Source organism: Onthophagus taurus, chromosome 3 (assembly GCF_036711975.1).
Source record: "Onthophagus taurus isolate NC chromosome 3, IU_Otau_3.0, whole genome shotgun sequence".
Classification (NCBI taxonomy): domain Eukaryota; kingdom Metazoa; phylum Arthropoda; class Insecta; order Coleoptera; family Scarabaeidae; genus Onthophagus; species Onthophagus taurus.
Window position 1 is genome coordinate 10621437 of NC_091968.1, and position 18543 is coordinate 10639979.

An 18543-nucleotide genomic window follows, 5' to 3' on the forward strand; every position below is an offset into this window, starting at 1 on the left:
AATTTATAACGGACGAGATTTTGATAATAAAAGATGACAAAGGGGGTGAATATTATAACGAAATAACTAAATAAGTATGATTTATATATGTTTTCTAAGAAAACAAAGTAAATTAATTCTTTTGGATGCCTTTCTTACACTGAAGATTGAGTTAAGCTCGAATAACACCTTTGCATTTTAAATACACACAGCTTAGCGTTTCTTTTTCAATTAACGTTAAGTTTTAAAGAAAACACTTCCGGTTAAATATATAAACCCAAAGACAGTATTAGCTTGAAACCTTTAAATTGGATCCTTTTGAAATAAAATAACTTTTAAACTACAAAAAGCTTCAACTTGATAATAGAGTTTGTGTTCCACTTATTTTAACTTGTTATAACATCAAAGTAGCCATTAAATGGACCGTTTATGATTTAATTTTCCCGTTACCGTTAATAAATCAATTTGCGACCGAGGTTTATTCAATTATCAACGTAAGTTCATAATTTAGATTTTTGACAAAGTTCACACGCTGTCCCCATTAATGTTTGGACTTACTAATGGTGTAATAGATGTCCAGTTAATGCGAGATCGGTGATGGTCCACTTTAGTGAACTTAGCGATTATTTGTTGCGATCAGGTTGTGATGTGCTAGGTGTTTCTGAGACTTGGTTGAATGTTAATATAGGTGATCAAATGATGTATGTTAAAGACTACAACATTTTTAGAGTGGATAGACAATCTAGGGGTGGTGGAGTAGCGTTCTTTGTAAGAGATTGTTGTACCTGTAGTGTAATTGATATTTAGTTTGCGATGGAAATTGAACAGCTCTGGATTAAATTAGTTGTACAAGAAATTCGCATAGCTCTTGACCTATGCGAAGTTAGCCCCCAATTAGATAGGATTTTACATGTATAGTATTTTGATTATAACAAGAGAACCAGTCAACCGATTTCGATAAACAATCTCTCATTCGAAAGCTCAATCCTTGGCCAATACGAAAGTGGAAATACCCGATTCGAAATCTCTCTCGAATTCTGCTAAAACGCCAAAATAATGCGAATGTACACGAAAATAACACAAACATGACCTTTTTTAAGTGGTGATAACTCGTAAATGATGTACCCGATGATCAAGATCTATACGTCATTCGATTCGTCATAGTTTCTTCTATCGAAATCACAAAATGCCCGATTTCAATTCTTTCCCGTTAACCTTGTACAACCCACGGAATGACACCGTGTTCGGCTCGTTATTTACGCACTTATGAACGCCCGAAAGTCTAGCCCCCAATATAAAAAAATTAATTTAAACTAAATCGACTATAATTAGAGAACGGTTTGACGGATTTTAATGTTTTATATGTCAATCGATAGCTTTCGCCTGGCTAAATGCAGCTGTCGAAATGCCCGATTCGAAGTATTTAAGAATTTTGATTAAAACACAAAAACGAATTAATCAAACACATCAATTATCTCCTTAACTAATTGACTAATTTTATTTATTTATTTATTTACCATTTATTGCCACAGACAAAAATACAAAATTACATAAGATACACTTAACTTAAACAGTATCAGCAAATGGATCATTTTATCGCACAAGCGATCTCTGCCAAATGACCCAACAGAAAAAACAAAAATAAAAATAATATTTGCTGAATATGGGAAGTAGTGATAATAATTAGATATTATTAACATCACCAAATAAGATTAAGCAAGAAAAGAAAAACAAAGAGAAAAATAAAGAAGAGACACAAAAAGAGAGATAGAGAGCGACTAAAAGAAACTAAAAGAATCTGCCGGATATTAGTTGCCAACAAGTGAGAGCAGTTGAAGAGAAGAAAAAAAGAAAAAGACAAAGAACAAAGAATCAGGAAACAGCCAGTTGAAGGGCAAGCAAGTGGCTCTTTAAAACATGTCTAAAATTAGTAATTCTAGAAATATCACGAATTTCAGAAGGCAGTCCATTCCACAGCGCAATCGACTGTACTGTAAATGATCTATGATAAATTTCAGTGCTATGAACGGGAAATGTAAGAATAGTATCAGAACGTGAACGAGTAGCAAGCTCATGAGTTGATAATTGCTGGAACCTATCTGATAAGTACTTTGGGGTGCAGTTATGAAGGATTTTAAATAAAATGGTTAATAAACGAAAGTCTATTTAGGTCAAATATGAACCGGATACAATTATTTTGTAGCCGCTGCAATTTACTCAGAAGAGTCACCGAGAGATCGGGATAAACCGCCTCCGCATAGTCGAAGTGAGGAAATATAAGAGAGTAACAAAGATTACGACGCACCACAGGAGGAAGAGAGCAGCGAAGTCTTTTAAAGAGTGGAAGCAAGCATAGACTTTTCTGCAAACATGTTGAATTTGCGGTTTCCAAGACAGTGCAGAATCCATAAGGACTCCAAGATTTTTAACTGTGTTAGAAAACCGTATGACATTACCATCCAGCATCAGATCACTGCAGGCAGATGGATTAGTCTTACCAAGTAATTGACGAGTTCCAAACACAATAGCTTGCGTTTTAACTGAGTTCAACTTAAGTCCGTATCTCCGAGACCAATTCAAGACGTTAGATAGATCGTTATTAAGTCGCAGCACAATAGCTGCCGGAAATTCAGCAACAGTAGTAGTGGTATATATCTGCAGGTCGTCGGCATACAAATGATAATTACACGAGATATAATTAGTAACACTATTAACGAACAAAGAAAAAAGTAACGGACCCAATCCACTGCCCTGAGGAACACCACATTTGATTGCACAAGCAGAAGAAATTGAAGAGTTAGCGCGTACGCACAAGGAGCGATGGGAAAGGTAGGATTGAAACCAAGAAACACAGGGGGGAGTGAATCCGTAGGCAGAAAGAGACGCTAAAAGAAGGCTGTGGTCGACAGAATCAAAAGCCTTGCTGAAATCGAGCAGTACGCACAGTAACACATCTGTTGTCGCAGGCATACCTAATATCATCAGTAACTTTAATGAGGGCAGTAGTTGTACTATGCTCACTGCGAAAACCCGATTGCAACTCATTGTGTATATTAAACCTCTCTAGAAATCCTTGGACTTGTAAATAAACTAAGCGTTCAAGAGCTTTTGATAGTACGGATAAAATTGAAATCGGACGGAAATCAGTGTTACATGAAGAGGACTTGGATTTGGGTATGGGAACGACATGAGCAACCTTCCAGACAGAGGGAAATAAAGACCGCTCAAAAGAAAAGTTGAAGATATGAGTTAAGGGAGGAAGCACTATATCCAGGATAGGAAGAAGAAGGTCATCAACATCAACATCTCGATCGAAAGTATGATCTACAATGAATGCGAAGGTGGACATGCCCGATTTCAAAATTTACTAATTACCTGCGTACGGCTATTGAAATGACCCCGCAAATCTAACGACTAGAAGCATAGCCCCCAATGTAAAAAAAATAATTTAAACTAAATCGACTATAATAAAAGAACGGTTTGACGGATTTTAATGTTTTATATCTCAAATGAAAGCCTGCGTCTGGCTGAATGCGTACATCGATTTGAAATATTTAAGGATTTTGAATAAAACACAAAATATTAATTAATCAAATAAGTCAATTATCTCCTTTATTATTTGACCAATTTTAGTCGTCAACATCTCCATCGAAACTATGATCCATGGTGAATGCGAAAATGGGAATGCCCGATCTCTAAATTTGCTAATTAAGTACGTGCGATTGTTTAAACGACTCCGGCAACTTTACTGCCTGGAAGTCTACTCCCCACTTATACAGGTGTCCCGCAACGATTGTACAATACTGCATCAGCGTATTCCCTGATCGAAAACAGACAAGAAAAGTCTAATAAACATAGGTCCGAAAATGGACCAATTTCGAGATAGTCAAAGTTTTAGTTTCTTAAGCTGACCTATTGTAAACATCATTAATTCTAACGATTTAGATGCAGTAATTATATGATTACCATGGTTACGATGGTTAAGATAAAGTTTAATAAATAATAAGATAATATTAAGTTAATTAATACAGTTCATTAATAATTTAACAAAACAAGTAACAAAGATTGTCGAAGAAAATCGTTCAACCAGCATAAAAACAACGAATATTTAACAAATTGGAAAAGATTCATGTCATAATAAATGTTCAATATGCACACCATTTACTTCTAAACACAAACGGATACGTTTTTTAAATGAACTTCTAATGCGTTCAAAGATACCAGGAATTTGTTTTACTGTGTCAAATGCGTTTCTGCACATTTTGAACGTCTTCAGAATAAACAATTTGTTTTAAATGTCCCCAAAATCAAAAATCTACCGGATTTAAATCTGGTGAGCGAGGTGGCCACGGGACAGGACCTCCTCGGCCAATCCACTTGTTGTGTTCTGTATGCTATTTATTTTGAAATGAACTATATTTCTTTATTTTCTTGTTTTTTAATTAAGTGACATTCGCAGATTTAGGTTTTTGTCTAAAGGATAACTAAAACGCACCTAACACCTTTTCTCATTCGACAGGAAATGTCCATTTTTTATTTCGCTGCCAACTTACAACTTAAAAATAACCAAATATTACTCTAAGTCAAAAAAAACAAAAACACCAGACAAAACATGCCGCCAGCCTTGAAATATCAATATTTAAAACTAAACAAATACAAATTTGTAGAAAAATAGGAATATATAATATTTGTAGAATATATCCACTGAACCGAGTCAATCTTCATCTATCGGTAACGGACAAACTTTTGCAACGGCACGTTTTACCATGCCGTTTCTTGTCCGTACTAACACTACGCGCACTATATGGTCCTGACCGGGATATAGTTCTTCTATACGACCTAAACGCCATTGTAGTGGAGGTATGTTTTGCTCTTTCAACAAAACCATGGTTCCAATCTGGACGTCATGATTATTGCGCGTCCATTTTGAACGTTGTTGTAAGGTGTGTAGGTATTCATGATTCCAAACATGCCAAAATCTTTGCAACAATTGTTGCTGTTGTTTAAAATTGTTTAAACGGTTGGTTGGTACGTCGACAACGTTCTCTTGAGGTATTGCTTGTAGTGGTTGTCCAATTAAAAAATGTCCAGGTGTAAGCGGTTCTAGATCCGTGGGGTCAGAGGATAAAGGTAATATTGGACGGGGGTTTAGGATTGCTTCAATTTGAGTAAGCAACGTATAAAATTGTTCAAAATTTAATTTAGTTTCACCTAAAACTCTCTTAATATGGAATTTAAAAGATTTCACTGCCGATTCCCAAAGACCACCGAAATGCGGAGACCTTGGTGGGATAAAGTGCCATGTTATCTGATTGTCAACAAAGTAGGAATAATAATTTTCATCCTTAGCTGTCTTTTTAATAAGGTTATATAAGTTCTTTAAATCATTATTAGCGCCAACGAAATTGGTTCCATTATCTGAATAAACAGTCCTGCAAAGTCCTCTGCGCGATACAAAACGTTTAAAGGCGTTCATGAAAGCTTCTGAGGTCTGTTGTGTTACCAGTTCCAAATGTACAGCTTTTGTAGCCAAGCAGACAAATATACATAAATAAGCCTTAAGTTCCACACGACTTCTACTCTTACTATCTTTTATTAAATATGGACCTGCATAATCTAAACCGATTGCTGCAAATGGTCGTGTACGTGTTACTCTGAAATCTGGTAAATCGCCCATCAATTGATCAACATTTAACGGTTTGACTCTGAAGCAAGTTGTACAATTTCTCAAATATCTACGTACGGTATTTCTACCATACAGTGACCAAAATTTACTTCTAATACGGGATAAAACGAATTGTTGACCAGCGTGTAAGTATTTATGATGATAATACTTAACAATTAATTTAACAAAATGATGTTTTGCAGGTAAAACTATTGGAAACTTCTCAACATAAGATAATTCGGAGTGCCTTAAACGTCCTCCTATACGAATTAAGTTATTGTTATCTAAAAATGGATTTAAGCATACTAATTTACTTTGTTTATGAACCATTTTCCCTTGTTGCAAAAGAGATATTTCTTGTATAAAAGATTGGTTTTGCACAATTTTGCATAGTTTTATTGTAGCATTATTTAGTTCTTCCAAAGAAAGTAAACCGCTTAATTTAGTTTCTGATCTTATGTTGTTTACAAAACGAAGTAGGTATGCCATAACATGTTGTAATTTTAAAAATGTTGAATAGCGGGTACATATATCGAAGTCATTCACTATCAAATATGAAAAATTAATATTTTGCTTTCGAGCTTCAGGTACGTCGTCTATCGTTACCGTGTGGTTCTGGGGCCAATGCGTTTCTTCTAATGTTATCCATTCGGGACCTTTCCACCAACATTCTTTATTTTGCAATTCGTCGGGATTAAGACCGCGTGAAACAAAGTCTCCTGGATTATCAGCTATTGGAACATCTTTCCACATTTCGCGCTCTGTCAATCTTAGTATCTCCGCGACGCGATTAGCCACAAAAATTTTCCATTTATGCGATTCGGAATTCAGCCACGAAAGAACAATGCTTGAATCTGTCCAATAATAAACATTTTTTATTTGTATTTTTTCATTTGTTAACATTATTGATTTAATTTTTGTCATCAATTGAGCAAGCAAAAATGCTCCGCATAATTCCAATCGAGCTATCGATATTTGTTTAATAGGTGCGACTCGGGATTTTGAACAAATCAAATGAGATGATTTTTCGCCATTATCATTGCTCGGAAAATCCATGTAATGTAATTGACACTACCTTTGCTACAATAACCGGTCTTGGTATTGCTATTTTGCTTATCATTTTGATGCTTTTAATAAAATTTGACCATTTTTGTTTTAAACAGTCCGGAATTTCATCATCCCAATCGCTTTGTAATTGCCACAATTCTTGTAAAATTAGCTTAGCTTTCATAATACATGGATTAATGAGACCCAAAGGATCGAATATTCGCGCCACCTGTGATAATATAACCCGTTTGGTAATTTTGTCATTTTTAACTTCAAAATCGGTACTGTAATGTAAAGTGTCTTCTCGTGGATGCCAAACAATTCCCAACGCTTTCGTCTCAGTTCCGTCGTTAATCTGAAATTTGTCTAGCTGGTTGTTCTCATTGTGTAGAACCCTGCTATCGTTCGATTGCCATTTTCTTAATTTAAAGCCCGATTTCGCCAATATACTAGCAAGTTCATCTTTAATTTTCAATGCTTCTTGCCAATCATCAGAACTAGTTATCAAATCATTCATGTAAAAATCCTCGTAATATGACTAAATAATATTAGCGTCTGTTGCCTTCCCATCCAGCGTAATGACGTCACCAATAAAGAGCGACGCGTCGAAACTTGTTGGCTGATGTAACCTAACCACAATGTTGATATCACTTAATTTTCGATAATCTTCGCTCGAAGGACCAAATGTTGTGTTCTGTATGCTATTTATTTTGAAATGAACTATATTTCTTTATTTTCTTGTTTTTTAATTAAGTGACATTCGCAGATTTAGGTTTTTGTCTAAAGGATAACTAAAACGCACCTAACACCTTTTCTCATTCGACAGGAAGTGTCCATTTTTTATTCCGCTGCCAACTTACAACTTAAAAATAACCAAATATTACTCTAAGTCAAAAAAAAACAAAAACACCAGACAAAACACCACTTATTGCCAAATCTGTTATTTAAGTATGCTCGAGTAGCGCGTGCATAATGTGCTGGTGCTCCATCGTGCATAAAGTAGCAATCTTCTAGAATTTGTTGAGGTAATTCATCAAATGCCTCTGTAAAATCATTTTGTAAAAAATGTATGTAGGCATCGGCTGTCAATCTCTTTGGAAGAAAAAATGGACCTAATAACTGATCACCTATAACTCCAGCCCATACATTAACACTTTTCTAGTATTGCATGGGGATTTTCATCGCTCCAAACGTGCGCATTATGAATATTAAAAATTCCGCTTTGAGTAAATGTTGCTTCATCCGTAAATACAATGTTTATGGGAAAGTCGCCGTTTACTACCTCTTCCTGTATGGCCCACCTACAAAAAATCTCTCTTTTTTCGCCATCATTTTCTGTTAGAGCTTGAACGGTGTTGTAATGATAAGGATAAAGCAACTGCTCCCTTAAAATGCGGTGAATGGTTGTTTTGTTAATGTTTTCTTGTGCAGAAATTCTTCTAATGCTGGTTGAGGCATTTTCATCGACTCTTCTCAAAACTGCTTCTTCTAATTCCACCGGCCTTGTGTAATGTCTCTCCGTGGAATGGCTGTGGGTTACGCTTCCCGTTTCTTTTAATCTGAGAAATAGTCTGCTAAAGGTGTGACTATTAGGCAATCGTCTGTTCGGGAACCTTTGCGCGTAATGACGAGCTGCTAACGACGCATTTCCATCAGCTAGTCCGTAACAATACACCATATCCGCCATCTCTTCCTTGGAGTAATTAATAGGAGCCATACTTAATAGTTTTATTAAATTAAATAGTAAAATAATAATTTCGTGAAGTATTATTATTTTTTTTTGATTAGACAACTTATCGTAATCATAGTAACGACTTAATTATTATAAAAACAAATTTAAATTCATGATGTTAACAATATCAACTTATGAAACTAAATCTTTGAATATCTCGAAACTGGTCCATTTTCGGACCTATATTTATTAGGCTTTTTTTGTTTATTTTTGATCATAGAATACGCTGATGCAGTTTTGTACAATCGTTGCGGGACACCTGTATAAAAAACAATTTTTTGTAAAAGGATTATTTCTCGAGAACAACTTAATGTGAAAATGTTTGAAATATCCTACTAATCATAATAAAGGATGTAAACAAACGAACAAAGTAATAGACTGATTTAAAATGTATTTGTACTAAAACAGAAAATCTTTTTTTCATTTTTGTTTTAGTATTTCTACCTTTAGTATAACTTATTATTGTTCTTACTAGTTTTCTACTCTTCTTTTTCAAATTTTATATTTTTAACTGTATATAGTTTCATACTAAAAGCGCCCCAACCCATAACTCTGTTATTTATATTGAAATAGAAATAAAGTTTTCAGGGGCAAGGTGCTAATTTACATTTCTTTCAATTTTTACAATTCTTTTAAAATTTTCTATTATATCCAATTTTTCTTAAACTTTTCCAACTTTTCCTTAAAATTGTATAATATATTTTTCTCTTCATTACAAAAGTTAAAATGTTTTCTGAATATTCCATAAAAAATAATGTATAAGTGACAATAAAAATAAAAATGTTGAAGAATGTGATAGACAAAATCAGTCCACTCACTGAGTCGTTTAAACAACCGTACGCATTTAATCAGCGAATTTTGAGATCGGGCATTTACATCACTGCATTCACCGTGAATCGTACTTTCTATCGAGATGATGTTGACTAAAATTGGTCAATTAATAAATGAGATAATTTGCTTATTTGATTAATTAAGTTTTTGTGTTTTATTCAAAATTCTTAAATATTTCGAATCGGGCATTTCGACATAATTATTCAGCCAGACGCATGTTTTCGTTTGAGATATAAAAGATTAAAATTGGTCAAACCGTTCTTTAGTTATAGCGAATTTAATCAAATTAATTTTTTCTTATTGGGTCTAGACTTCCAGTCGGTAGATACGTGGAGTCATTTAAATAACCGTACGTAGGTAATTAGTAAATTTTGAGATCGGGCATTTCCGCCTTCGCATGCGTTGTGGTTCATACTTTCGATCAAGAGGTTGACAACTAAAATTGATCAATTAATTATCATGGAAGCTTTCTATGTGGCGTTTCCCTTACGCCGTCAAGTGTCAAGGTCCACTGATGGCAGTGTAAAATGGTTTAACCAGCCATTATCAGACTTGAGGTCTAGGTACAACCTGCTTTGTGAATTGTATAGTCGTTATAAAACAAATAACTTACTTCATTTACGAAACACTACAAGAGCTATGTATCGGAAAGCTATATCCGAAGCGAAAATTAACGCGACTAGCTCTTTTATCGAAAATTCAAGTAACAAATCTTGTGCCGCATGGAAACTGATTAATGCTCAGCGGAGGGACAGAGAGAGTCAGTGCTTGGATCTGAATCCAGATGAAGTAAATAATTATTTTGTGAACATGCCTGTAACTATTGTTCGAAACTTAACTGGAGTACGAAATGATCATACCAGTGTTTGCACTATTCCGAGTAATTTTAATATGTTTAGCTTGAAGGCAGTAACACACAATGAGGTTCGCGAAATTTTTCGCGGCCTAAAAAATAGTCCATCTAGAGATATCTTCGGCCTGTCAGTTAACTTCATAAAAAATAACATAAGCTTTTATGTTCTTCCTTTATGTAAATTAATTAATACTGCATTTAAGGAGGGAATATTCCCTGACAGCCTGAAGAAAGCCTCTGTTGTGCCGGTGTTTAAAAGTGGTAGCAAGAGCGAGGTCACTAATTATAGACCGATTAGCATCCTTCCCGTGTTCTCCAAGGAGTATTAGCGAGCGATCTATAATCGAATAATGTCTCACGTAAAAAAATATAATATATTGTATGATAATCAATTTGGATTTCAGGGGGGTAAATGTGCGGAGGATGCAATAATAAAGTTAACGAATGTTTGCATGGATACTTTCGAGAATGGCGAGTATTGTATTTCTTTGTTCTTGGACCTGTCTCGTGCCTTTGACTGTGTATCGCATACTATTCTAATACATAAATTAATAAATATATATCACTTTGATGATCTTTCTATCAGTCTCATTCACTCATATCTAAACGGGAGGACGCAGGTGACAAGAGTTAATAACTCTACATCTGACTCCTTGCCGATAGTGAGAGGGGTACCACAAGGATCAATCTTGGGCCCTCTCTTATTTCTGTTGTTCTTCAATGATTTTGCTTATTACATAAAAGCAGGTCTTGATAACTGTGATTGCATCCTATATGCTGATGATGCTACAGTCTTAATAAGAGGTAGAAATCGGGATGATACTGCTAGTGGGGCTGAGTTGGCTCTGTCGATGGCGCGGGACTGGTGCCTTGCGAACGAGCTTTGTCTTAATGAAAATAAAACTGTCACACTTCCGTTCACATTGAGACAGATTGACGCTCCTTGTCCCGATGTAACCAAGTTTTTGGACCTCTACATCGCCGCTCCTGCGTTGCGTTTTCACGAACATAGTGTGGAGATGGGCAAAAAAGTTAACCGTAATATATTTCTCCTAAGGCGGCTTGCAGTAACTGTTACGCCAAAAGTAGTAAAAAGTGCTTGTTTTGCATTTGTTCATTCCATACTGTCTTACTCTATACTAGCATGAGGAGCAGCACCTGAAGCTGCTCACATGTTCGGGCTGCAGCGCAGGGCGGTAAGAATAGTAACGGGTTTAGGTTATCGTGATGATTGCAGAAATGCTTTTATTGTGCAGTCTATACTCACCATTCCATCTCTGTACATCCTTCGCTGCGTGGGATACATCTTGGAGAGCATGAACTCCTTAAGGATGCACGGTGATATTCACCCGTATGAAACGCGTGGGAGAGAAGACCTCTACCCAGACTTTGCGCGGTTATGCAAGACACAATCAGGTCCTATATACATGGGACAAAAATTGTATAATCACCTGCCACATAGTGTGAGAGCTCTTCCAGCGGACGAGTTGCTTGGGAAGTTAAAAACATTCTTGCTAAAGAAGGGATTCTATTCTATACAGGAATTCCTTGAGACCTCCGTAGACCTATTTAGTGAGAATTGAAATCTCTCCAGGCATTCTGTGATTTCGATAGAAGAAACTATGATCGAATGACGATTTGATCATCGGGTACATCGTTTACGAGTTATCATCACGTAAAAAAGGTCATTTTTGTGTTATTTTGGTGTACCTACGCATTATTTTGGCGTTTTAGCGGAATTCGAGAGTGATGTCGAATCGGGCATTTCCACTTTCGTATTGGCCAAGGATTGAGTTTTCGAATCAGACATTGTTTATCGAAATCGGTTGACTGGTTCTCTTGTTATAATCAAAATATATACATGTAAAATCCTATCTAATTGGGGGCTAGAAAAATTGGGGACTAACTTCGCATAGGTTAGCTCTTGGTGTTTCCACTGACCTCCTAATTATGATTTAAAGTTATTTAATCATTCGAGAAAGAATATAGCGAACGAGTAACTTTACTTGCTCCGCATGTAAAAATTGTTTTTGGTGGTATTTTCTACGTTAACATAAGTGAAATTGGTTATTATCGATGGTGCTTATTGTGACAATGACGGATAAGAATAAGGAGAGAACCAGATTGGCTTCTGAAAGAAGAGATTTAATAAAATCTTGTATAGTAGATATTGTGAAGGATGATAATTTTGTTAAAGTTTTACGTGAAACGATTGCGAAAAAAGTTGATCGAGTTTTTGAGGAGAAGATCCGGTCTCTCGAGGATAGAGTGAGCGAGCTGCAAGAAGAAAACCGCACGCTATCCGAGAGCCATATAGAACAATATTCCAACAGAGGAAGTTGAAGATCGAGTCTTAAAAATGTTTACCGATAAAATGGGCCTTAAAATAAAGCGAGAGGCAATCGATAGATGTCATCCGATTGGGCAAGTGATAAATGGATCTCAAAACATCATCGTCAAATTTGTCAGTTATAGAGATCGTCGCTTGGTACTTCAAAATAAAAGAAAACTCAAGACATCGAAAATCGTAATGGTCGAGGACCTAACAAAACAACGATACCATTTATTTAAACAAGCAGTTGATATATCTGATTATAAATCGGTATGGACATTTGATGGAAACATTCATATTATAGTAGATGGTAAAAAGGTAAAAATTAAATCCCTGGCTGATTTATATAAGGTATCTGTTTCAGAATAAATTATATTGTTAATTAATTTTTTCTAATTTATTTTTGTTTATTTTGTCATATACAGGGTGTCACACAAAAACGCCCCAAGCTGTAACTCTGTCATTTATATTCTGATCTTCATGAGCGAGGTATCAAATGAAATTGTTTGATGAATGCTACAAATAAATTTTTTCCAAGGCCATCTTCAATTTCAGGCGATTATTAACTTTTGTTTTTCAAATTGCTCCATATATTCTTCTTCACGTCATTGGATAGAGATTCTTTTTCTAAATCCATTCATGTACAATACATCCATTTTGAATGTAATTTTAGCAGAGAAAAAACACCTGTATACAGTATGTCCCCGGATCGAGTTACAAAGAGGAAAAAAAATTTTGTTACTGATTTTGTAAACTTGTCTCAGCATAAGTAATGCTTCGGATATGTTCAAACTACTAAATCGCATGAATTTTATACTCTAACTATAGAAATTAACTAATTATTCCAATTTTTATGTAAAAATTGGACTTTTTTCTAAATTGAAAATTTTTCAAGTTCAATTTATGATATGTAACCATAGAAACCATAAAAGTTACAACTTATGTTGGTGAGATTTACGTCTTTTCATGCGATGTTAACGTTGAAAGAGAGAATTTATTTAGTACTGTGCTATGGTACTAGTGAATCATGTTTTCGTGTAGTTATACAAAAATTCCAGCAAAAATATCCGGACACAAAAATATCTCATGTTGGGGCTCGCAAACTTATGAAAAAATTTTTGGAAACTGGTTCTGTATTATCTATAAAGAAGCAGACAAAGAGACTAAATGAGGAAGACGCTGCTTTTTAGATAGCTTTTCAACAAATGACATTGTTTCTTCCTAGCATTGTCGTTATTGGAGCGATGTAAATCCAATTACCCTTAAATTTTATACGGTCAATGTACTTTCAGCAAGACAGTTGCCCAGCTTACCATTCACACATTGTGCCAAATGGTTAAATTTTTAATTTCGTCAAAAATACACGTAGTCCTGATCTTACAATTATGGATTTTTATTTTTGGGGACGATTGAAACAAATTGTTTACAGTGAACCATTACAAGATGATGTAGAACTATTACAACTAAGAATAATTAAAGCGATAGAATCTCTACCACTGGCGAAATACGTACTTCTTATAAAGAATTTAGAACTCGTCTTCAAATGTGTGCCGAATTGGGAGGGAATTTGTTTGAATGAGGATTTGTTCACTTACAAATAAATAATATTTATTAGTTACATAGTGTGTTATTACATAAATTTACATTTAAAATATTTTATTCAATTAGCCATATTTTAATTTGATTTGTCCGTATATTTTTCACTAACATAAATTGTAACTTTTATTTTATTTTATTAGTTTCTATGGTTACATATCGTAAATTGAACTTGAAAAATTTTTAATTTAAGAAAAGTATAATTTTTACATAAAAATGGGAATAATTAGTTAACTTCTATAGTTAGAATATAAAGTTCGTGCGATTTAGGGGTTTGAACATATCCGACGCATTATTTATGCTGAGATAAGGTTGAAAAATCAGTAATAAATTTTTTCTCCTCTTTGTAACTCGATCCGGGGACATACTGTATACGTGATCAAATGATGTATGTCACAGACTACAATATTTTTAGAGTGGATAGACAATCGATATCAATAGGGGTGTTGGAGTAGCGTTCTTTGTAAGAGATTTTTATACCTGTAGTGTAATTGATGTTCAGTTTGCGTTGGAAATTAAACTGTGAATTAAATTAGTTATACAAGGAATTCGCATAGCTCTTGATGTTTTTTACAGACCTCCTAATTATGATTTAAAGTTATTTACTGAAATACTCAAAAAGTCTCTTTCGTTCGTGCATCCCTTAACTTCATGACTGAGAGTCCATCTTCTGTATCTCTTAGAAGTACATTTGAGATGTTTGACTTGCCTGAGGTAGTTGAGGTACCCACGAGGATTTCGGGCACTTATATCCGTTTTTGATTTGATCTTTTACCTGGTAGTCTACTTGTTGTTAATTGTAGTACAATTAATCTTGGCTTCTCTGACCATCTGTTGATTTTTTGTGAGCTATCATTACAAGGGGGGTTGTATCTAAGGTTGTAAAATTAGATACAATTTGCGAGGTAACGAGTATAACAGGGATTTAGATATTATGAACTGGTAGGTGTATAACCTTTCTTCTATTGATGACAAGGTTAATTATTTTAACAAAGTTGATTTCTTTGGTGGATGTCCATGTTCTCGTTATTAGGAATGAAACTCTTTGCCGTGGATTACTGTCAACATAAAGAAGATGATGGCTCTTCAAGAGTCTACTCTAAGCCGTTATAGGAGAACGAGAAATCCTGCACATTTTCGGTGTTATAAGCAGTTACGTAATTTTGTTACGGGTGCTATTCGTCGTGAGAAAAGAACTTTTATTGAACGGAGCTGTATGATGAAAGGTCCTAGTTTGATATGGAAGACTCTGAGAAAATTTAATTTTGTTATGCTCTCTGTCATATTTTCAACTTTTGTCTGACAATGTCGGTTTCTCCTAAGGCATCGAAATGTGGTCTGGTGACTCCTGTTCCTAAAACTAAACCAGTTAAGGAATTCAAAAATTGGAGGCCTAGTACCATCCTTCCGGTTTTGTCGAAAGTGTTAGAGAAAATTATGGCGGAGCAACTAAGATCCTTACTTATAATATACTACCTGGTAAACAACCTGGTTAGAGAAATCAGTAGTTGTGCCACAGCCCTTCTTGACTTAACCGATGATATACAGGGTGATTTATTAGCTCACCATCAACCTTTGACATATGATAGTTAATCCAATTACCAAAAAAAATGTTACTGAACCTATATCAATTATTTACGAAATTATAACACTTTAAAGTTTTAATTCTTATATCATAATTAACTGCAACATTTTTTTTAAAACACATAAATATTAGAAATATTGTTCAAAATAGCCTCCTTCTGCTAGAATACATACTTCACAACGACGAATTGAAAGAGTTCTTCAGCCGAATTATGTATGGTTGATTTCTTGTTGCAGTAGCAGCTATTTGTATTCTGTTTAATAACTGTTCTCGTGTGTTAATTTCCACTTGATATACAATTTGTTTCATATGACCCCATAAGTAGAAATCCAATTGGTTTAACCTCTCGACAACTACTCTTCCGCGATGAGGTGAGGCACCATCGTGCTGGTACCACATATTTTGAATTACATTAAAAGGTATATCTTCAAGTAAATCAAAAAGTGTATTGTTAAAAAAAATCTGTAATTTACAGCGTTCTAACGTCCATCAAGTACATGCAAACTTAGTAAATTGTTGTTAAATATTCCACCCAAAACGTTGATGCTGAAACGTTGAAATTTCCTTGGTCTAATCACATGCGGATTTTATAATGCCTACATATGTTCATTAGAGTAATTATTTATACCATCTCGTGTAAAACATGATTCATCTGTCCAGAGAACATTTGAAATGAAGTCATTATTTCGGGGATCTTGCTGCAATAACCATTCACAAAATGCTAACCGTTGCTGATTATCTCCTGGCTGTAGAGTTTGAACGTTCTGTTTACGATAGGGATGAAGGACTTCGCGGTTAAATACTCGCCATGCAAAATTTTGACTTCATGTATGATGTGTGCTATTCGTCGAGTGCTGATGGAAGGATTATCAATGACAGCATTAATTACAGCTTCTTCATCCTCTACATTAACTACATGCGACCGAATAGCTTTTGCTGGAGCAGGATTACCTGTTTCTCGAAGTCTTCTGAAAGAATCGCTAAAAACTGAATAATATGACAAATGAGGCTGTGGAAACCTCTTTTGATATTCTCGTACTCATTGTCGAGCATTTCCATTGCAAAAACCATACACGAAAATTATATCAGCATACTCTTCAGTGCTATAAGCGTATATTTTGAGTTTCTTCTTTCTAAGCCTTACAGCAAACTGACATTACAATGACAACTTTCTTTTAGTTGAATGTTTGATTTTACTGACTATTAATAAATTCGCTGCAGAAAACTTAAAAAATTTTTTTTTTGGTAATTGGATTAGCTATGATATGTCAAAGTTTGATGGTGAGCTAATAAATCACCCTGTATATAGTAATTTTTCCATAATTTTTTCCACAAAGACTGCGACAAGTCCACAAAGACAGTTTAGCTTTGTGCAAAATTCCCTGCAAATGTCCATTCCATGCCAAGGTTTTGTCTAGGATTACTCCTAGATATTTGACTTCCTTTGAGAAAGGAATTTCTTCACCTTGGATAGTTGGGCGGATTAGTCCATCCAACTTTCGTGCCCTTCACCAGGAGGGCACAACAATTGTCTTTTGCGGGTTTATCGGGAGGTTCTCTCCCTTACACCAAGCGCAAATGGTATCTAGGGTCACCTGGAGAACTCTTTTTTGATAGAGAACTTCTCTATCAACTAAGTTGTGTAGAGCCAATTCTGCAGATTTTCCCGCTTGATAAATATACTGGTGGCGACTCAATGGACCAGATACCAATGGCACCGTACGGATATACCGTTCCATAACTTTTTCAAGGGTGTTAGGCTGATGGATCGAAAGGCATTAGGAATAGGGATCGAACGGCCCGCTTTGCGTATATAAGATACCCTTACTTTGGTCCATTCTGCCGGTACATATTTCCAGGCGACACTCGCTCTGAAAATTTTTACCAAAATTGGCAACAACAGTGACCTTCCTTGCTGTAACAAAGCAGGAAAGATATTGTCATCTCCAGACGATTTGAACGGCTTAAACGTTTGAACCGCCATGATATCTAATAATAATAATAACAATTTTAATTTATTTTAATTAAGCTTAGCTTGGTGCTTACTGAAAAAACATTTCATGCATTTAAAATTTTGTCAGATTATGCATTTGGTTTCAACTCCAGTGTATCTTGTTGAGCTATGTTTCTTACATATTTGGATGTAAAAAGCTTTATAACATTGAGTCCCCTTTTTTAACTTTTCAAGTTTATGAAGATTTGTAGTGTTATCTCTAACTATTGATTCTCTAAACTCAGTAATCTTCCTATGTTTTCCTGTAACAGTGGAGTAAATTGGCAGAACGTTTACAACTGCAGTATTCAGTAGTATGTCAAACGCTACCTTCCTATACCACTTTATTATCGAGTGGGGATGTTGTGTGAGGTCATTTGGTCTGCGACATCAATAAATGATTTACTATTATTATAGTCGATTACTGCTTGCGCTTTAGTTGCGTCTCCACCTCTTTGAGTTACCTGTTATTGCTAGGTGTTTTGTGCTTACCATTAGTACATACCTACAATCTCTCCACTCTAGTACCGTAACGCCATTATCATTTTGTAGCGACAAGTTCACCTTTCTTTAATTTCTTTTTTGTTACACCCACTGGATTTCATTTTCGGTTTGTAGGCACTCGGGATTGTAACTAATATTTTGTACTCTATTTTGTATAGGGTCTTTCCGACTTGTAGTCGTTTGCTACTCAGGCTCTGTCTGTAATTCTTCTCCTGATGAAGAACTACTACCACTATGATCGTCAGATTGAATAAAATTAGGATTGGTGTCACTACCTGAACTATTCTCGCTCGATGTCTCTTCTTATTTTCTCATCCTTTAGTTCAGAATATCTAACCATAACGTATAACAGTAAATTAACAAGAAACACATAACTATTGTGTCGCCAGTTGTAACTCCATAAAAGATAAATGACACATTCACAAA

At 35.1% G+C, this 18543-nt stretch overlaps 2 protein-coding genes across 2 annotated transcripts in view; one reads left to right on the forward strand and one right to left on the reverse strand.

Moving 5' to 3' along the window:
• The window catches only part of LOC111420038 (uncharacterized), a 67838-nt gene that overhangs the window by 8222 nt on the left and 41073 nt on the right, over window positions 1-18543 (forward strand). The gene's annotated exons all lie outside the window — the stretch shown is intronic.
• Window positions 4694-6397, reverse strand: LOC139429345 (uncharacterized). The gene has a single exon (XM_071195031.1). The coding sequence runs from the start codon at window positions 6395-6397 to the stop codon at window positions 4694-4696; it is 1704 nt and encodes a 567-aa protein (XP_071051132.1).

Bases quoted from the DNA above. Each gene is read 5' to 3' on its own strand.
- LOC139429345 (XM_071195031.1), bottom strand. From the start codon at position 6,397: ATGTGGAAAGATGTTCCAATAGCTGATAATCCAGGAGACTTTGTTTCA.